At 44.4% G+C, this 21,812-nt stretch overlaps 1 protein-coding gene across 1 annotated transcript; it reads right to left on the bottom strand.

Annotated features, from left to right (window-relative positions):
- Positions 1 to 785: 785 nt before the first annotated feature.
- On the bottom strand, positions 786 to 10,627 carry TNIP2 (TNFAIP3 interacting protein 2). Its single transcript, XM_074950159.1, has 6 exons — positions 10,004 to 10,627; positions 6,321 to 6,623; positions 3,856 to 3,945; positions 3,201 to 3,482; positions 2,627 to 2,746; positions 786 to 1,991 (listed from the first exon to the last, which is right to left on the bottom strand). Exons 1-6 carry the CDS (start codon positions 10,496 to 10,498, stop codon positions 1,707 to 1,709), a joined length of 1,575 nt encoding a protein of 524 aa, XP_074806260.1. The 5' UTR covers positions 10,499 to 10,627; the 3' UTR covers positions 786 to 1,706.
- Positions 10,628 to 21,812: the final 11,185 nt, after the last annotated feature.

The raw sequence follows: 21,812 nt of genomic DNA, 5'->3' as shown, positions 1-21,812 counted from the left end.
GATACCTAGTATTTCCAAGTGCTGCAATGGGCACATGACAGCAGTTAACAGGATGGGGGGGGGAAGGAGAGAGACAGGACCAGGGGGATAAGAATGTCAGAAAAGCTGGACCCTGACTTGTTAAAGGAAATGGGGATGAAAAGGGAGGAATGAAGTGATATGCAAAGTGTACACTATACAGTACAGAATGTTGTTCCTTTAATTTAGAGACAGCATGGTGGTGCAGGATTTTTCACCTACCCACTTCACTTAGACTCCAGACTTGTCATGGTGAGGTACATTTTTTTCCAAGCCCGAGCTGTATGTATCTTGTTAGGTACTTATATGGCCCCATTGCCACAGTAGTTGAGCACCTCACATTCTTTACTATTTATTCTCAAGAGCCCTGTGAGGTAGGGAAGTGCTATTTTCCCTCTTTTACAGATGGGAAGCTGAAGCACAGAGGGGGTAAGTAACTTGTGCAAGTTCCTCAGTCTGTGGCATGGCAGGAATTGAACTTGGGAGATAACCTAGTTCCCAAACTAGCACCTTAACCCCAGGCTCATCCTTCCTCTCAGTGCAATAACTTAACACTTACTATTTGAAAATAGTATGTGATAAGGAATCTATTTCATGTAACAGCAGCTTATGTCTAAAGTAATGTGGCAACTCTTATTTGAAGCTGTAACAGTCAGCCACAAATTGAGTCCAGCTGCATTTAGACTCTTTTTTTCACTGAAATATTACTAACCCCATAAAGCAGCTATACCATTTTATTATAAAAATAACTGACAAATTTTAAATTTGTATACATTCTGTATTCACATATGTACAGTCACTTTCTAGCACAGAAGAAAAAAATAAATATAATCCCCATGCAATGTGTTTCAGTGCAAAAAGAGGGTTTTGATCAGAGTAACTAGTATCTTAACATTTTCCTCACATTCAATGCAAGTGATTTACAAAAGCTCTGTCAGACAGACATGACTGATTTCATTCTAAGACTCAAAGTAGTGGCAAATGAGATGCCTCTATTCAACTGTACCCCAGAGACAGCACAGTGAAGCTTTTTTCCTCCTACCTTACCACTTTTGCCACTCTTCTCTATATGGCTATATCTATGAAAAGGAAGGTATACAAATTTCAAATCCAGTTACAATCTCTGTACTTGTGGCAATCTGAATATTTATAGAGAATCATAGACTTTTGCTTGTAAATCTGTCTGTGCTCTGAGCCCATCCACAACTTTTGTGCTCTTCAGAACTTTTGGCTTGTAGCAGATTTGCATTTGTTACACTCACATTTGTTGGAGTGTTAATTTGTATATTTCCATTCTTTGCAAAATGGCTGGATTTATGTTGAAGTCTCTTGTGCAGTCCAACAGATGGTGGAATGAAGTAAGAGGTAGACGTTTCTTATCCTGTTGGTTCCTAACATCCCACATTATGGCCATTTAAAATGAATTACTTCATTTTTTTTGCCCTTACTTATTGTAGATTAGTAACAAATTAACTTTTCAGTAAGATGTCCTCAAATTAGAGAGATTCAATGCTGAAACTAAACACTGAATTTATGCTTAGATAAGTCAGTCCAAACATCCAAACTGGATGATAAATATTAAAAATATAACCAACATTAATTGGTACTGTAGTATACATCTCAAAGTGCTGTTTTCTCAGTATCAAGTAGTGGTTGATTTGATATTTGATTGCACTTCTCAGGTCAGATTATTGACAACATTCAGCAACATGTCTGAGAAATTCATCACTGAGTTCATCATTGAAGAACCTCATGCAATGAGGGCACTGAAGTTCACCCTGTCCTCTTCTCTCTGATCCTGAACTCCCACTGTCTGTGCGTGTAGCAGCTTGTTCAGATTGTGAACCTGTTCTCCTCACGCCTGACTGGACTTGGCTGTTGCCCAGTAGATGTTCAACATTTGTCTGTACATACACACGATGATTTTGGTTCCCAGTGTGAACTCTAACATGACCAGCTGTCTCTCTTGATTCCTAGGAAATTAAAATCATTTAAAAAAAATCAGTATCAAAAATCCAATTTTGAGCCCAAAAGGGTTAATCTAAAATGCTAGTAATGACATTTTGATAAGGCGGACCAAAGCCAATGCATACTTCACATAAAGATTTTTAGCTGAAACTCAAAGCAATCAGAGCCAGCAACTGAAAGTTGATTAAGTTCCAAACAATCATAAAACCTACATAAAATAAGTGATTGGGAGTCAAGTATAGCATGTGCAACAATAACTGAAATTAAAAAACAAGCGAGTTCCACCTATTCCCTGTTTGTACTGAACTGGTACAGTGTCTAAATCCATGAGAAGAAATACTATTTCCAGTTCTGCTGATTCAACACAGAAGGGACACTGGGACTAATAGGAAGCGTTATATAAACAGAAGACAACTCCTAATTCCTCTAGAACTGAAGTTCTGAAATACAGGTATGGGATTTTTAGCAGTTACAACTTTGACACCTCTGAATTTAAGATATTGAACAAAACTGTCCATGATTTATTGGTATGTTTTGGAGTTATTCTTGTTTCCTTGGGGTGCGTCTGATTTTCAGCTTGAGTTTCCCTTATTAATGAAAACAACTTGGTTTAATATCTTGCCTTTCTAGATTTCTTTACCTGTCTCCTGATTAGCTGGTGCTGTAGACATGAAACTTCTGCCTGAAGTTCCTGTATCTTACTTTGTGCACGCTCTCGATCTGCTCTTTCAGATGTGAAATCATCCTTGTAAACAAGGACCTGAAAATGAATCATTTAAATATTTTAGCCATTTACTGAGAGTGGTGAGGTAGCAGAGGTCATAGCTGGTAAAAGAATTATAGATTCTCCCATCTCTAATATTTAAATTAATACTCCGTAACATTGGCTCAGAATGCAGGTATTCTTTTCTACAGTATGTCTGCACTTAACTAGATATATGGAATTTACAAAAATACTGATATTTTGTGTTGGAGGAAAATAAAGCTATCACAGAATTCCTCCAGTTCTGCATTCTACTTGAACTTGTGTGTGCGCCCCTTTGTACTGTTGCCACCTTTGCAATCTGTACAGCCACCCTATGTCCAAGTGCCAAATCAGAAAAATCAACTGTTAAAAAAAGTGAAAAATTCAGTGAACTTGTTTTCCCATCTTTTTCTGAGAAAATCTTAATTCCTAAATCAAGCAATTCTGATTGAAGAGTAGATTTAATGACCTGTTGCTCCAGCATTTGTACAAGTTCACTATCTCCATCTCTAGCCTTCTTCGCATCCTCTAACTCTCGCTTTACTTTAATGCATTCATTCATTTTTTCTTCCAGTAATTTGTTCAACCGAGAAATCTCCTTCTGCATCAGCTCTGAATTTCTTTTCAGTGGTGTAATGCCTTGCTGTTGTTCGGGTTGAGACTTCAGTTCTTTCAGCTGCAGGTGGAGTCGTTTCACATATTCCTCTCTACTAGCATCATATGCCTGCCATTTTGTATTTAAGTCTTCCACCTGAGAAAGCACCAGAAAAAAGTCAAAAATAAAAATATACACCTTAAAATAAAGTGTTGCAAGCAAAAACTTTCAGAGAAGGATTAAGGTGAGTGGTGTTAGTGTGGTGTTAGGGCAGAAACAGAATTCTTAAACACCTTGCATTCTGACACAATTTCTTTGAGTCAATGGGGCAGCTAGACTATGTATTGAGGATTTGTATTTGCCAAGGGAACAAAGATTACATGCTAGCTAATATTTTTTATTGAGACTATTCAGGGTCTGCATAAAGTTACCATTAGGGTTAAATTAAATTAGGGTTTGTTAGTGGGAATTTACTGTAGTTGAAAATGTATAATCAAATCCTATTCTACAAACTAAAAAATGTACTTACATGAAACACTTTTTGTTGTAACTTCAGATTTTCCTCCTGTAGCTGGCAAATAATTGTTTGGAGTGAAGTTTTATTCTCTGAAAATTGTAGCTGTCAGACAAAGTAAGTGTTACTTTGATTAAAAAAACCGCACAAACCTGGAAGACATTCACAGCTTTATTTTAAAAATAGCACAAACATCCTCCATTTTTCTTCCCTAAGCTATTCAAACATGTTTTTAGATTAGCTCATTGTAAGATCAGTTGTTGGTAAACATTTTTTAAGCAAAGAAATTAAATTTGCTTTAATGTAAGGGAGAATAGCCCACCTGAAAAACCAGCAGCCACAAACACTCATTCACTTTGGCTTGCTATGACTTTAAGCAAATGAGAACAAAAAATAATAAAGCTGCTTGATACATTTTTGACCAGAAGTTTTAAACTTTTGATTTAATTACATGCCTTTGGACTTTAAGAAATGTCATCTGTTCAAAAAAAACCCCAAAAACCCAAAGTACATGAGTAATAATGCATTTTTGAAAAAAAATTCCCTAGAATGAACTAGGAATCATATCTGAATTTCTCTTTGACAGGGAAGTCCCCACTGTACAAGGTAAGCTAGTTATTAGACTGAAAAAAAAATTATTACTTAGGAGATGGATATTTCAGTTACACATAAAACATCACATTGCTGAAAATTTCAAGTCCCATTAAACAATCTGCTTTTCTTTCTATCTAAGTCAGCCTCTGTCTATTCACGCAGTAATATTTTACATAACTAGAGCATCTTTCATCCCAAAGGCTCCCAATGCACTTTACAAATTTAAACTCTGCACAGGGATCACTGAAACTCGCAGCTCTTTTAAAAGATCCAGTAACAGCAGCTCAGGACAAGAAATGAGCACTACTTTCATCTGCTTTAAACTTCAAGAAGAATCTTCATGAACAAAATTAACGGAATGTCACCACAGTATCTGGTTTTAATACCCTATTTCTTATGGGGGTTATAATACCTTAAAATTATCAAGAGTTGCCAACTCATGATACTGTCATGAAACAACAGTTGTTGTTTAAGTAGTTCCTCATTTTGGGAACAGTAGGGTTTCTCTTGCAAATTTTTACCATTATTTAATACTGCCATCTCCCAAGGCTTTCAATGAAACTGAAGTCAGACAGCCATCAGTGAGGTGGGGATTCTTGGTAGGTATTTCTTGGCTATCACCGTAGTATCTAAGCACCTGCCAAACACTAAGGCATTTACCTGAACAAGGCTTTGTGGCAGGGAAATTATATTATCTCCACTTTAGGTAGAAAATAAAAGTCACGAATGAAATAATCTGTCCACAGCCACATAGAAGTCTGACAGAGCAAGGAATTGGATGCGTTTCCTGGTTCCCTGGCCAGTGTTTTAATCCTTCCCCGAGAGAGGAATCCTCTTCCATAACCTAACAGCAAGAGTGAGGCTTACATTGTGTGTGCAGGGATGAATTTTGAATTGGAAATGATCACACACACTAAGGCTCAACAAATCAGAAAAAAAAAATGCAAATTCTTTTAAAATCTGATGATATTTAAGCCAACTTGACTTTTGTGGTCCAAGGATACATCTACCCTGCGATTAGACACCTGCAGCTGGCCAGTGGCAGCTGACCTGGGCTCACAGAGCAGAGTAAGCAATAGTGGCCTCTAGAGCTCTGAGATCCTTCCATCTTGCAGCCTCCAGCTCAAGCCCAAACAAACAGCCCTTTAGCGTGCACCCCATGAGTCTGTCAGCTGGCATGGGCCTGCCACAGGTGCTTAATTGCACAGACCAGTGGTTCTCAAACTCTGGGTCAGGACCCCAAAGTGGGTTGCGATCCAATTTTAATGGGGTCACCACGGCTGGCGTTAGACTTGCTGGGGCCTGGGGCTGAAGCCAAAGCCCAAGTCCCACTGCCCGGGACTGAAGCCAAAGCCCTACAGCTTCAGCCCTGGGTGGCAGGGCTTTGCACACACACACCCATTGTAGTAATTTTTGTTATCAGAAGTGGGTTGTGGTGCAAGGAAGTTTGAGAACCCCTGGCATAGACATACCCGAAGGGCCTCATTTTTGTCTCTTGTCAAAGGGATGTCACCCCCAATAGCACAGCACCCTCTAGTGCTCTGTTCTAGCCTCCACTGGTTTACTGAACAATAAGTGTGTAAATATATAATAATCATACTTTTGGGAAAGAATGCTTATGGCACCTCCTACCAAAAGAGGCTCTGACTACTAGAGATAGATGAGGGATGGCCAAAACGTACATGACATGATCAAAACCAGCTTCCATCTCTCAATGAATACCAACAGTTAAGGTTTTGTGAGAAGATTCTCCTTTTCTCTTCACTGTAGCTGAAGTGATTGGGAAAAGTGAGAAATAACTTAGAGCTACTGCATTAACAGTTGCTTACAATGTAACATCCCTCCCTCCAAATTATTCACACTGACAGAAAATGTATTAAGTGTACCTGATTGGATCTTTCAACAGGAATATGTTCCTCCAAATACCCTCTGTCTTTTCTCTTTTCTTCTAGACATTTTGCCAGCTGCTGACACATTTCTGCTGTGGATGCCAATTTACGTTGAAGTTGGTGAGTTTCATCGGTGAGTGAACGACATAGTACTTCACTTGTAGCCTGGACTCTTTCTCTCTCTGCCAAGCTTCTCTGGAGTCGTAAGATTTCTCTCTCTCTTTCATACTGTGGCTGGTTTATTATCTGCTGTATATCTCTATCTTTTTCTTCTAGCTGCCGATTCAGCTTCTGCACTTCCTAGATATTGGGGGTAAAGTTGATATATTTGAGAACATAAAATGAACTCAAAAGCCAAGAGGTTTATAAAAGTGAATTCTCATCATTGTTTAAGAATAACTTAAGTCCACTCTTCAGGAATGTCATTAGTACCATATGTTACCACCATTAAACAAGGCCACTCATATAAAGTCATTTTTCATCAAATTTCTTGAATGTGGCATTGGTCTACAATGTCTTTTCCAGTTCTCATTTTACATTTTCATGAACATATGCTTATGCACATATCCTAGGTCAGAAAATAGTTGGTATGCAGAAAAGGATTTGCCAATACATTATCAACTGCAGATTGTTTCCAACCTCTTACTAGATATTTCAGGACAATCACTCCAGGCTTTTTTAAAAATATGTAATTGGGGCAGTTATCCCACTTTCTCAAAAACATACTTATACAAGGATGAAATTTTATGCACTATAACTTAAGCTTCTGATGCAGGCAGCATAGCCAGCTTGTAGTGTCCTGACCACTTTTAGGGTGCAATGAAAGACCTCTGTTTGGCTCTTCTACTCCAGTGTCCCAAATTATAAGATGGCAGAAAATAATTTCCTTAAGCTATTAGGGACCATAAATTTCATCAAAGCAAATAGCATGCCTGATCCTGAGAGACAGCAAAGATAGTATCACTCTACATAGTAACTTGATCAGGAACAAACAGTAATGACAGAGAAACAAACCCCAAACAGAATGCGTAACTCTATCCTGGGGTGGGTTATATCTGCCTCACAAATATCTGAGGGATCTGCATTTTCTTAACTTTGGCAATGCTTGTATATCTTGTTGTACCAATAAAGTTTCATGGAATTGGAAGCTCTGTAACATTACCTCGCTTAACACATGGAAGCCCCTCTGTGAATGGTTTGATGGGACTGGGATTTGTTGGGGTCTAGACGGCTGCCAATCTCTGGCATCATCATGTACTCAAATTGTAAATGAAATTTGGAGTATATTAACACTGACCCAGTGAGCACTAACTTCCTATGTTCCCATTTAAACTGTTAGGGGGTGAAAGAGATTGGAGGACAACAGCTGTAAAGAAAGCAGATGGAACATAGCTCCCCCAGAGTCTTTTAGTTTGTCTATATGGTATTTTGGAGCAAGCAGGAGTGAGCCTCCCAGCCCAGATGTGGGCCATGGGGGTGGAAATCAGGCTAGTGCTCTAAAAAAAAAAAAACCAGCTGTCTAGACAGTGCTTTCAAGTTGCAAGGCAGGCTCTGAAGCCTAGGGAGTGGTGTGGGCTTGGCTTCATTTCAGAGCCCAAGCCACAACTTCAAAGTGCCCTCTATGCAGCTATTTTTAAAGTGCTAGCACAAGCCCTGCTACCATGAGTCGGTGGACCTGGGCTGGGAGGTTCACTCCCACACACAGTACAGACATGCCCACAAGTTGCCCTGGATCCCAGGGTAGACGGGAGGTTATGGAGGCAAAAGCCACAGTCCATCTTGCAAAATCTGTCCCGTTTTTTGGAGGTGAAGGGGTGGGGAAGGTTGTAATGCAATATCCCTGCTAGTTCCTCAGGAGATCAAATCTTGGTCCTCCAATGGAAGAATACAATAGAAAAGCAGAGCATAAACTAAGTTTCCAAGCCCCCTGCGTAAAAACCTGTATAAGGGCATTATCTTGACCTTTAGCTTGTCAACAGTGACACTGGGTTACCTCTGGAGAGCCTCATAATAAATTGTGTTTAAAATGTTCATTTCTAAAATCAAAGCTTATATTGACTAGTGCAGTTTTAAAGCTGCAGCAGAAAGTGCTTATTTTAAATGTTAACTACAGTAATTAGAAAATGAAATGCTGCCATGTACTTACTGTAGACTGGTGCCTTTGAGCACTTAAGGGAAAGGATACACTGTTTGGGATTCAGAACAAACCCACACTATATCAAACCCAATACTGATACTGAATGTTTTAAAAGGATTTGACAGGCTTAAAAATCCATTTGAAGAACAAAAGACTACTTCTAGCTATGCTTTGTTGGCTGGTGTTGCACTTCCTGGGTAGTTTATGGCATAAGACATTCAACAACCTGCCTCACAAGGTAGTCAAGCAGCGGAGTGCTGACAGAGGTGTAAATACCTAGACACATCCCAAGCTGCGCACTGTATAAAACAGTGAGATCATGTTTTATTACAAGTCTCAAAGCCTGAACTGGTCTAAAGAGACCTGTTCCATTTGAGAAACATTCTTGTACCCGCATTATGTCAAGACATTACTTTGTCACAAGACTACTTGTTTCAGTTTCCAATATTTTCTCATTTGGAACTCCCTTCATAGACACCAGACTGCTTCATTACAAAGAGAAAGATTTTAAACAATTTAATTTCAATAAACAAACAGTAAAAACACTTTTTCCAGAGTTAGAAAGGAGGAAAATTGAGATTTCCCCCCCTCCCGAATTGCCAACTAGTTGCAACGGTTACAACTGAAATGCTAGGTCTGGTGTACAGATGTGCTGATGAACAGTTCAAGAAGCAGACACACAAAGGGGAAAAAGGGAAGAACTAAAAAATCCCATTTGAATGCCTTTTAATCAAGAAATATTGGCACTGTGGATTTGTGTTATGGAGTGAAAAATAATTGCTTGCAATAAAATATTTAAAAATTTATTTGAGCTCATCTTTTCCAATAATCTCTTCCACTCTACTTGTGCAAACTAGTGAGATTATATAAAGATGTATACTAGCTAGTGTGCTAGCTGTAAATCTCATCCTGATAGCATGAAAAATACCATTTAGATTACATTTAAAAATGCCATGTAGATTTCATAGTCTCTGCAACTACTTTTTAATTAACATGTTCCCACAATTCAATCACTGCCCTGAAGTGCATAGTGATTATACCTTGGTTATAATAAATAGTGCTATCTTGAAAGTATTTGAAGAGGACAGGTTACCTAGTGGTTGCAGAGGGTTTGGCAAACTTGACTTCTGGGCTCTAACCAAGCCCCTTCACCAGCTTGGACAAGTGACCTAAACAAAGTTTTCCATTCTAGAGCATCTAAAGTTAGGGTCCTAAATCAATATTTAGGCATCTAAATTAGTGACCTAAACTAAGGTTTGTTTGTTTGTTTTTTTTAATACCACACATCATCATGGCACCCAAGCCCCTTTCAAATAGGGTATTTAGCTTTAGGTACTAAGGGTTGAAAATACTACCCTTCTCTTAAAAAAAAAAAAAAAGTTTAAAATAACACTTTTTCGTATTAAGTGGGGTTAAATGCTGTCCTGGCTCACAAGTGTGCAACTTTTTGGAGAAGCGAGCTCAGCCCTTTGCAAAGAACTGCCAGGGGAAGGCACTCTTCTCTATAAATACAAATGTTATTTTGGTACATCTGTGTTTTTACCTGGGTCAAAGTTTCAACCTTCTGCGCTGAAGTTCTCTCGCTGTCTTTAAGCTGCTGCTTCATTTGGCCAACCTGATCTATTAAACTTTCCACTAGAGATTTAGCAGGTCCAACAAACTTTCCCCCAGCTGGCGGCGGCTGTTGCTCCTCTTCCTGTGCTGCTCCCAGCTGGGCAGCCTGGTACTTGGCCACGCTCGCCCTCAGCTCCCCGATCATCGCCTCCTTGGCGGAGAGCTGCAGTTGAAGGTGCTTCAGCTGCTGCCCGGTCTCATGATACAGGCTGCAGAGGGCTTTGTACCGGGGCACTTTGCTCTTTAAGCTCTTGTTCTCCAGGTGCAGCGCCTCCACGGTCTCCTCCAGCTGCCTGCACCGGGCTACCAGCGGGTCCGTGCTGCTGTCCTCGTTCACCGAGCACATGGCGGGGGAAAGAGAGCGCGGATCACCCCGCGGCCCCGTCTCTTCCTCCCTGGTGACCCAGAACCCCGCCAGCTGCATATAAATCCACGCGGGGCCAGGCGAGGGGCCGCGGTGCTGTCAGTGCCGCTCCCCTCAGCCTTCTCCTCGCCGCCGCCCGGGAGCAGATACGAGCCTTTCGGCGCTGGCTGGGCCCGGCCCCCACGCCTCTTATCGGCCAGCCAGGCGGCCAGGGGCTGCTCGGCACCGCCAGCGGGGAGGGGCCGCCGCGGGGGGGCGGGGCCCGCAGCCCCGCGCGGGAGGAGGGGAACCCCCGGGCGGGGGAAGGGAGCGGAGCGAGCCCCTGGGGCGAGGGGGGGCGGGCTGAGCTGTGTCGCTGGGAGCCCGCGCGGGGCTCTGGGAGCCGGGGGGAGGGGGCAGCCCGGGCTTGCGTAAGGCCCGCGGTGTCCCAGCCGGAGCTGCCCCCGGGAATTTCCTGGTGGGGCTTCCCGGCAGCAGGCGCTAGGCGGCAGCTCCCGACCACTCCCCGAGGACCGCTCAGCAGCCAAGCGGCGCTTCTTTCCGCCTCCGGCCTGGGGCGCAGGCGCGAGAGGCGGGGCGAGGCGAGTCTGCGCCGGCGCAGTGAGCGTGGCTGGGGGCTGCGCTCGTGCCCTGCCCGCGCGGGGGGCAGGGGGTGCTGGCTCTCGGGGACAGCGACCCTGGCCCCGCGGGAGGCCGCGGGGTTGCCAGTTTGGGTTGCCAGTATTCCGGGAGGTTGTACCACGTGACATAATCCATGGCCATTAGTCTTTCCTGCCTGGAGACTCCAGGACAATCGTGGAGGGTTGGCAATCCCAGGGGAGCGTAGCCCTGTGGGGATCCGCAGTGTGCCCCGGGCAGTGGCTGACACGGTGCCCCTTGGCTAGGACAGAGTACAGTGGGAGAGGGGGCCGGGCGGTAGCTCAGTGGTTTCAGCATTTGCCTGATAAACCCAGGGTTGTGAGTTCAATCCTTGAGGAGGCCATTTGGGATCTGGGGCAAAAATTGGGGATTGGTCCTGCTTTGAGCAGGGGGTTGGACTAGATGACCTCCTGAGGTCCCTTCCAACCCTGGTATTCTATGATTCTATGTGTGAGTGATTACTGACCAGGAACTTGATGAAATGGCTCATCCACATGCACAAATTGCACCACTGTAATTGTACTGGTGCATCAATGGGCCTGCTACCGGAATTGGCCTCGATCGCCCGGTCGGTGGCTGCTGAAAGCAATCCGGGAGATTTTAATAGGCTGCTAAAAGTCCGGTGGGCGGGGCTAAGCAGGCTCCCTACCTGCCCTGGTATGTGATTGGCATGTCCCTCTGCCTCCTAGCAGCTGCCTGGCTGCCCCTGAGCCTAGGAGCCAGACGTGCTGCTCCTTTCAGGAGCCTCTCAAGGTAAGCCTGGCCAGAGCCTGCACGCCTCACCCCCTCCCGCATCCCAGCTCCCTGCCCCAGCCATGAGCCCCCTCCCACACTCAAACTCCCAGAGCTCGCACCCTGTACCGCCTCCTGCACCCTGCCACAATCTGAATCCCTGCCCCAGCCTGGTGAAAGCGAGTGAGGATAGGGGAGAGCGAGCTGCAGAGGGAGGGAGGGACAGGACCTCAGAGAAGGGGCAGGGCAAGGGTGTTGGTTTTTGTGCGATTAGAAAGTTGGCAACCTTAGCCCAAACCTTTAAATTGTGCCCTCACCCCCTTAGCAGGCACTAGTCGTCCATGACAGGAGCCCCTAGCTCCACTGTAGGGCAGAAGCCCCGAACTCCCCCACTTCTGGTAGGCGAAGAATGGGGGGACATGGGAGATTCTGCGACCCACACTTTAACTGTAAAAGAGCCACATGTGGCTGGTGAGCCAAAGTTTGGCTATCCCATAGCTTATTCCCCTTCCTGCCTGGGAATAGCCATACAAGATGTAGGTAGGGCACCTTTAGATCAGTATAAATATGCCCATGCTCAGGGGCTGCTTGATAGAACATCAGTTAAAATAAAAAAATCCACACTTTTAACTGAAATAGTTATACCAGTAAACAAACTGTATGGACCAGGTCTGATAAATCTAATGCAAGCCAAAAAAGCAGCCTATCTATTCCTTTGTCAAACACCGAGAAACTCCAACCTTAACCGTAAAGCCATGACTACATGGCTTCATAATATTGACAACGTGCCAGATTATCATTGACCTCTTTGTGAGTCTAAAGCTATGGCTACACTAGAGTGCTTACAGTGGCACCACTGCACTAGTGCAACTGTGCCGCTGTAACCTCTCTAGTGTAGCTGCTCTAGGCTAATGGGAGAGAGCTCTTCTGTCAATCCACCCCCAACGAGCAGCAGGAGAAGCTGTCCACACCAGTGCTTAGGTCAGTGTAATTTATGTCACTCTGTGGGTGGCTTATTCATACCCCTGAGCAACATAAGTTATATTGACATAAGCGGTAGTGTAGACATACCCTCAGTAAAATCAGACTAACAGCCTCGGCATTTGGCCCTGTGAAAAGGGACATACGGGATTTAAGTTAGTCATTATATGAAAACAGAAGCACATCATTCAATTGCCTCAAAGAATGACAGGAAGGAGCTTGGGCTTCATTGGAAAAGTGGTGTTTAAAAATACTTTATTGGCACAACTAGCTATACAAGTATTGCCAACATGTAAGGTCACAGAAGACACTCTGTAACTAATAGATACTGTATACCAAGCATTTGCCCAAAACACAGCATTACAGTGTGTCTGATGTTTAATTCATTTTGTCCAAGGGAAACTATTCAATACTATTGAGAATATCTCTACTGCATTATGATCAGGGACAATGAAAAATTATGGGAATGAAAAGTCGAGGTAATTGAAAATTCTTCTTCAAGTCATGTCCCTGTGAGTGCTCCATTCTGGGTGCACTCTCGCCTCCTCCACCTTTCCCTGGAAATTTCTTATTGCAATATCTGTTTGGCCCAGGCATGCATTACTCAGTCTTGTGCTCTGTGCTGTTGCTATATAGCACTGTTTGGCTTCATTTCCTGCTCAGCCTGAGACAGAGTCTTAGCAGTTGTCCACATTGAGTTTTACCTCAATTCTGTCCCCTAAGCTCTTTTAGTAGTTAGTTTATTATACTTGTTTTTAATAGTAGTTGGTACTTAGTAGTAGTTTAGTTTAAAACAAAAATTAACCTCCCCCCAACTTTTTATTTATAGTCTTTTTAGATAGTTTCTCCCCTGGGAGTTTTACTTTATTGGGAGGGTGTGCCTGGTTCTCCCAGTTTCTAACGTCTGTCATGCCGGGAGGCAATCCCAGTGAGTGACGGACACTGTTGCCTTGGAGAATCTCATATTTCCCAAAAGTGCAACTTCTGTCTGGCATTAAAATCTAGAGCCAGAAAAAACAGGGAGATCAAATTTCAGCTCCTCATGATGGAGAGCTCACTGCACCTGGCCTATGATCCAGGCCGGGAGATCCTCCCCAGCCCCACCATATGCCAGTCTCCAAGTAAGTCAGCTACCTGTATCATCTCCAAGGCTCACTCCCCAAAGACCCAAGATTCCTCTCATAAGACTTCCAAACACCGTACCACAAGTTCTCCTGGTAGGAGGTTGCTGATGGAAGTCGAGGTTGCCGGTGACTCCAGCCACTTCAGCTCCCATTGGTCTCTGACCTGGTACCCATGAGGCTGCTGATTCCTTAGGTACCGAGGGCTCTGTTAAGGCTGGAGACCCCCAACATTTTGGGCTCTGATAGACCATTGGTACCAACAGGGGAGCGAGGCAGCAAGAAGAGATCTACTTCTTCAGACTCAGTACCAAAAGAAGACCACTTGGTCGCCATCTGGACTCCCCTCAGGGCATTTGAGATTCATAGTACCGTCAGCTCTCTCTGCTACCATTACTTTGGCTCAAGCTATGGACATGGCTATGGACACAGGTGCCCAAACTATGGCCCCACTTCCCTACACCGTGCAGCCCCTTTGCCCTGAGCCCCCGCCCCTTCCCCCCAAGGCCCCACCCTCATGCTGCCCCTTCCCCACAAGATCCTGCCCCTGCACTGCCTCTTCCCCTAAGGCCCACTCCGACACCACCTCTTCCCCCTAAGATCTCTCCCACTCACTCCTCTCCGCCCCCACTCCCCATCACTCACCCTTATGGCCGGTAAAATGTGTGGGGTACCATGGCCCCCTGGACCCTCTGTTCCAGCACCCCTGAACACGGAAGATATTTTTGGTAAAAACTTGGGGTATTGTCATAATGTGACCTTGTCTTTGAAAAATATTATGAAAGGGGGGTATGCCATAAGGGCCCCTATTTCCCCAACTCGTTGAGCTGACATGATGGCTACCAGAAACACTGTTTTCTTTGACAAATGTAGGAGTGAGCAGGTAGCCATCAGTTCAAACAGAGATCTTGTAAGATGTTTAAGAACCAGATTGAGGTCCCAAACTGGAGTAGGATGTTTGACTAGTGGAAAGAGCCTCCTGAGGAACCTCATCATTGTTGGATGAACGAATACAGAATAACCTTCTATTGGAGAATGGAAATCCATGATGGCTTCCAGGTGGATGCTAAAAACTGAGCGACAGCCCCAAGTTTTTTAGTGCTAGAATGTAGTCCAATATGTCTGACAGCAAAATAAAGTTGTCAGTGGAATGTGTTTAAGGTCACACCAGCAAGCAAATCTTGCCCATTTTTGTAAGTAAGTGTAATGTGTACATGCTTTTCTGCTGTGTAATAGCACTCTTTTTACTTCCTCTGAACAGGTAACTTCTAATCCCGTGAACGATCGACCAGCCATGCTTTGAGGCAAAGAACTCCAATCTTGGGATGAAGGATCTTCCCACGTTCCTGGGAGAGAAGATGAGGAGCTACCTGGAGAGTGATTGGTACGTGAATGGCCAGCTGTATCAAGTAAGGAAACAATGTTTGTCTAGGCTGGGTTGGGACTATTAGAATAACTCTGGCTTTGTCCTTTTTTATTTTGAGTAGGACTTTGGATATTAGAGGAGTCGAGGGGAACACATACAGTAGACCTGATGACCACTGAAGGTGGAAGGCATCCCCCAAGGATCAGTGGCTCAGCCTGCCTCTGGAGCAGAACTGGGCGCATTTCTTGTTTACCGTCGTGGAGAACAGGTGTATTTGAGGCGTGCCCCATTGCCAGAATATGTGATGAAGTATGATGGGATTTATCTCCCACTCATGGTCTTGAGAGAAGTGCGTGCTGAATGTGTCTACCATCACATTCTGAACTACTGGGAGGTAAGCTGCTGTGATGATGATCTGATTGTGTATGCATCAGTTCCAAAGTTTGACAGCCTTGGCTCAAAGGGCAGGGAGTCTTGCCCCTCCTTGCTGGTTGATATAGGACATGCATGACATGTTGTCCATCATGACCTTTATGTGTTTGCCCCTGATTACTGGTAGAAACTGGAGACATGCATATTTGACTTCCCTGAGTCACAGGAGAGGATATGCAGAGTGGTTTCCTGAGGTGTCCACCTGCCCTGGGCCCTGTGGGTGTCCAGATGTGCTCCCCATCCTAACAGGGATTGTTATGATAACTGCTGGGGGAGGGCAAGTGAAAGGGATTCCTGCACAAACATTGTGAAGGTATTTCCATCAATTTAGAGATTCCTTTATGAAGGTGGGTATGGAAAGTAGTGAAGTTAGACTGTGTCTGTTTGCTGAATAAACAGTCCTGAACCACTGCTGAAGTCATTGCATTCACAATCTTGCATGGTCTATAACGAAAGAATTAGCTGCTATATGCCCCAACAGCTGAAGACAGTTCTTCACTGGGGCTTGAGGGCTGATCTGGATTAGGTTGACTACGTTGGACAGGGCCATGAATCTGTGCATTGGGAGGCAGGCTTTTGCTGCTACTGAATCAAGATGAGCTCCTACTAATTCTGACTTTTTCAGAGGGTCCTCGTGGATTTTGGAATGTTCAATTGCAGGCCCAATTTGAGATAGAGGTCTATGGCTTTGCAAGTTGCCCGTGAAGTTAAGCCCAGGGAGCAACCTTTCAGAAGCCAATTGGCTAGGTAAGGGAACACTAGTATTCTTTTTCTGCAGAGCTGTGCCACTACTACTGACATGACCTTTGAAAATGATGATAGGCCAAATTATGATTGGCAGATAATAGGTCAAAAGGGCCCTCCCTGTGCTGAAAATGGGCCTGAGAGTAAAGCCTAGGAATCTTTTTTGTGGGACGGGTGGATCACTATATGGAAATAGGCATCCTGAAGATTGAGGGCTATGAATCAGTCCCCTTGGTCCAGTGATGGAATGATTGCTCTAAGTGCCACCTTTTTGAATTTTTGTACCTTTACAAAGGTGTTGCATAACCTTAAATCTAGGATGGGTCTCCAACTGCCACTCTTTTTTGGAACTAGGAAATATCTGGAATAAAACTCTTTCCCTCTGTGCTGCATGGGACCTGGTTCTATAGCACCCAGGAGTAGAAAAGAGTCTATTTCCTGTTGTAGCAGAGTCTCGTGTGAGGCATCCCTGAAGAGGGACAGGGAAGGGGGCTTGTCAGGTAGAAGAGAAGTGAAGTGGATGGAGTACCCTGTGGAGATAATCTCCAAAACTCACTTGTCCATAGTGATGAACTCCCAAGCCTGCCAGAAGTGGTAAAGGTGGTTGTCAAAGGGAGGAAGGCAGGTGAAACGTTGCAGATGGTATGAAAGTGTTTGGCAGCTCAGAACCTGGACCACCCCATCAAAATTAGTGCTTCAAGGTGGAGGTTGGGAGGTTGAGGGTTGGGAGGTAAGTCTTTTTCTCATCTGGAACCTCTGTCCCATATGTTGATGGTTCATATGACCTGTGCAAACTTGAGAATTGGGTGGGCTGGGATCTCTGCACTGTCTGGGGCCTGCTAATCTTTCTCTTTTGGGTAGATGTATAGATCCCCAGAGAACATAAAGTGGCCCTGGAGCCCTTTAACTTGTGCAGAGATTCACCCGTGCTGTCAGCAGTCAATTTAGTGACATTAAAAGGAAGGTCTTCAGCCATATTCTGGACCTCCTTTGGAAATTCTGAGAGCTGAAGCCAGGAGGCCCTGCTCAGACCTTCTGCTGTAGAAATCTAATGAGTGGCAGTATCAGCAGTATCGAGAGAAGCCTGCAGAGAAGTTCAGTTGAGCAGTTGGCTTTCTGCAGTAATTGCCTGGAATTGGAATTGTTGTGTTCTGCTGGTAGATGTTCAGTAAAGGAGTTCAGCTCGGTATAATTTGTGTGGTTGTGCTTTGCCATTAATGTCTGATAGCTGGTTATTCTGAATTGTAAAGTAACTGACAAATATGATTTTTTACCAAACAGATCAAGGCACTTATGATCATTATCATAGGGTGTAGATTTAGTGGGGTGCAGCCTTCCACGTTCGTTAACCACTTCAGCCACCAAAGAGGAGAGGGATAAGAACATAAGAATTCTGAATCCTCAGAGAGGACACACTATTTTTTGTCCACTCTCTTGCAAGTAGGCAGAATTGAGGCCAGGGTGTGCCAGATAATCTTTGCAGGGTCCAGGCATGCCTCAATAACAGGTAGGGACATGCAAGCAGATGAAGCTATATTGAGGATGTCAATCAACTTATGATGTGGTTCTTGAACCTCCTCAAAGGGGATCTGCAAAGAATCCATGAGCCTCTTGATAAGGTCCTGGAACTGTTTAAAATCTGTGGAGGTGCCCATTAACCAGACCCTACAAGCTGGGAGTTGCCTCCTGCTGGGAGTTGTTGGACTGTTTCCATCTGATAAGATCTGTTCACCAGGGCCCAACGGCCTCTCCCAGTAGCGGCAGCCCCCCCACGCCACCCCACCCCTGCACCATGCCACCCCCCGAGGCACCCCTGCACCATGCCACCCCCCGAGGCCCAGACCTTGCGCTGCCCATTCCCCCCCCCCCCCATATCGAGCTCCTGCCCTCACACAGCCCCTTCTCCCTGAGGCTCCACTCCTGTGCCACCTCTTTGCCCCCCAAGACCCCTTTCGTTCCTCTCTGCTCCCTTCCACCAGTTGCTCACCCTTATGGCTGGTAAAAAGTGGGAGGGCCATGGCCCTCTGGTGCCCCCTATTCCAGTGCCCCAGGCCTCTGCAGTCCCAGGTTGAGATTTGCCCTGACAGCCTCCTGTGTAGCTGTATGAGGTTCAGGGGTGGGGGTGGCAGCAGTGTAGGAGGCACTAAAGGTCTGCTGTGAACTTTTAAGGGGTATGAGGTGGGGGATAGAAGACTGAAGCTTTGCGTAGGGCAGCAGACTGTCTTGGGTGGCCTCTGATACCAGATACTTTAGATCAGTGGTTCTCAAAGCCGGTCCGCCGCTTGTTCAGGGAAAGCCCCTGGTGGGCCGGGCTGGTTTGTTTACCTGCCACATCCACAGGTTCGGCCGATCGCGGCTCCCACTGGCCGCGGTTCGCCGCTCCAGGCCAATGGGGGCTGCGGAAAGGGCAGCCAGCACATCCCTCGGCCCACGCCGCTTCCCGCAGCCCCCACTGGCCTGGAGCGGCGAACCACGGCCAGTGGGAGCTGCGATCGGCCAAACCTGTGGACGTGGCAGGTAAACAAACTGGCCCGGCACGCCAGGGGCTTTCACTGAACAAGCGGCGGACCGGCTTTGAGAACCACTGCGCTAGAGTCTTGTCTATAGTCTTTCACTCAACTTGCTAATAATTCATGTGAAAACTACAAACTGCTGTGCCTTCACTAGGATTTTACCCAAGTTAGCTAATTCTAGTTAAGAGCACTCCTTTTATTCCTAATGAAGCCATAGTATAAGTTGTCATGTTTTTTAACTGTCCCTCTCTAATTTGCAAGCTCTTCTATTGTGAAGGCAGTCTTCACAATGTAAGCCGGTTGTAGGTAAACAAAAGTGGTGCCAAGGTGACATTTTTTTCAGTTGCTACCAATGTGAGAAGACTGGGAATTAAAATGGAAAAATTCAAAGAATTAAAAGAACAAGGAAATCCCCAATCTCTCTGTAGCCCAGTTAAGGTGATGGAGAAGTTGGTGGCAAAGACTGTTGTGCTTAATATTAGCATGTAAGTGACCGAATTTAAGGAGCATGCTAATAAAATTTGCAGATCAGACCGAACTGGGAGGTGTTGTCAATGCTAGTGAAGACAAAGAGGTTTAGAAGAGGAAAATAGGTTTAGAAAAATAGGTCAGAAATAAAAAATGGGGTTCAGCAGTAGCAAATATGAGATATATCTGGAAAAATCCAAACCACTGGAAGGGCTGAGCGTGGATAACAAATTAGATAAGAGTTTGCTTAGATAAGTATGATATACCATATGTAATCTGGGACTGCACATTGGAGAGGCAGCACAAAATGGAGTTGAGGATGATGGTCTCTCTTTACAAACTGTAATAAGGCCACTCCTAAAATGCTTCATTTAGTCCTAGAGACTTCAGTACTAGAAACATAAATCAACTGGAAGGAATTCAAAGGAAAGCAACACAGGCTTATAAATATAAAAGATGGTTTCACTTGTATAAATACCTGATGGAAAAACCTGGAAAATTCCAGAGTCCTAGAAACATATTCTGTGTCTCATTACAATGGAGAGTAAATCATTTGAAAATATAACTATATTAAAACTACAATTAGCAATCAAACGGGAAGCTACTATCTTGACAATTTCAGAATTCATAGTAGGACTCAGGCTTGATCTACACTGCAGGGTTAGTTGTGTCAAACTTGCTGTGGAAGTGTCTTCACGTAAATTTGAATCCCACCAATGTAAGTGCTTCTTTATGCTGATTTAGTAACACCAATTCCCCGAGTGCCACAGAGTCACGGTCAATGTAATTAGGTCGACGTAATGTCAGTGTAGTCACTGTGTTGCTTATGTCGACTGTTACTGACTTTCAGGAGCCATCTCACAACACCCCATACTGACAATACAATCAATACAAGCACTGTTGGTGAGGATGTGCACCGCTAACACAAGGAGCCAAAAGTGACCCACATAAGCAATTTAATAATCGCAGTGCTGGATGCAGACGTAACTTAGGTTGACATAATTTTGTAGTGTAGACATGGCCTCAGAATCAGCTTTCCCACTAGAAAGCAGTGGAGAACTGGAGAGATTCAGTGTTTTTGTAAGGTGAGTTCAGCAATTTAAAAAAAATGTGTACAGTTGTTAAACTAATTATTAAGTCAGTTAAATTTTACAAGAAAATCTTGACCCATATTCTGGAGTTCTTAGCGTGAGTTTTGCCTGTGTAAAGACTGTGGAATTTGGCCCTTAAAAACTACATTACAGCAACACTGAAACTTTCCAGTTCCTAGCAGGAGAGAGCTAGTGTTTTCAGTCCTAGAGCTGATCCTGCAAATCTTTATGTGCATGAGTAGTCTGATCTTCCTAATAATGTGACTCTGATGTAAGCACCTCCATTTAGAATGTATTCCGTTTTCATTTCAGTAGACCACTCAGATCACTTTTAAAAAAAAAAATGCAGAAAGACCCAGATAGATCACTGCTCATCCTTCAAAACTAAGCAATTTTGAAAAGCCCCTACTCAAACGGTAACATACTGTTAATTGCGAAGATTCAAGTTAGGGCCCTGACATTTACAGCAGCATTGCACAAGATTAGAGTTTTTACCCTGAGATGGGCCTCAGAGCCTCTGGAATGGATTACTTATTTAAACATTTGTTTCTGTGTCAGTGAATCGACAGTGTGATTGGGTCATCTTCAGCCTCATAAAAATATGCTGTTTCATTTGCTGCAGTGTCCTAGGATAAAACATGTGACTGTGGTAGGCAGTTTCATTTTTTCCAGGGAAGATGCCTGTCAGTTCCAATATGCTTCTTTACTTCCCCACTTTCATAGATCTGACATTGTACCAAAAGGACCAAATCTGAACTCCTGCTCTCCCTGACCTAATCTGTAAAGGCAGAACCCTCTCCCTGTAAATCTCTGCTTATGACCATCTGCGTCTATACCTACAACAAATCAGCCAATTAATAATAGGATGGAGTAAGCCAGCATTTACTTTCTATTTAGATTATAAAAAAGGAAGTTTTGCAAATCCTTGCTGAATAGGGGCCTAAATGAGCATGGATAATGAACTAACCACTCAAGGCCAGAGGACTTTCCTTCCCGGTCAAGTTTAAGACTAACTGGTGAGAATGATTCTACTGCTGCTGTTCCTGCTATCTCCAGGGCCAGCTCTAGGCACCAGCGTTCCAAGCAGGTGCTTGGGGTGGCAGTTAGAAAGGGGCGGCAGTTCCTCCAGCCACGGCAGCATCAAATCGGCGGCAGCTTCTTCCTTTTGCCGGCCGCGGCAGCAGTCTTTTTCACTGCTTGGGGCGGCAAAAACTGTAGAGCCGGCCCTGGCTATCTCTGTGCACTTTAAAAAAACGATACACAACCTAAGAACCATATATTTTTGAT

Source organism: Natator depressus, chromosome 4 (assembly GCF_965152275.1).
Source record: "Natator depressus isolate rNatDep1 chromosome 4, rNatDep2.hap1, whole genome shotgun sequence".
Lineage (NCBI taxonomy): Eukaryota > Metazoa > Chordata > Testudines > Cheloniidae > Natator > Natator depressus.
The sequence above is the reverse complement of the archived record's forward strand: the minus strand, read 5'-3'. Positions and strand labels throughout refer to the sequence as shown.

Excerpts from the sequence above, each read along its gene's own strand:
- TNIP2 (XM_074950159.1), bottom strand. The coding sequence starts at position 10,498 with ATGCAGCTGGCGGGGTTCTGGGTCACCAGGGAGGAAGAGACGGGGCCG. Across the intron at positions 2,747-3,200 it reads TACAAATGCTGGAGCAACAG|GTCCTTGTTTACAAGGATGA; the intron begins GTCATTAAATCT and ends ATTCATTTTCAG. Across the intron at positions 1,992-2,626 it reads ACCAGCTAATCAGGAGACAG|GAATCAAGAGAGACAGCTGG; the intron begins GTAAAGAAATCT and ends TTAATTTCCTAG.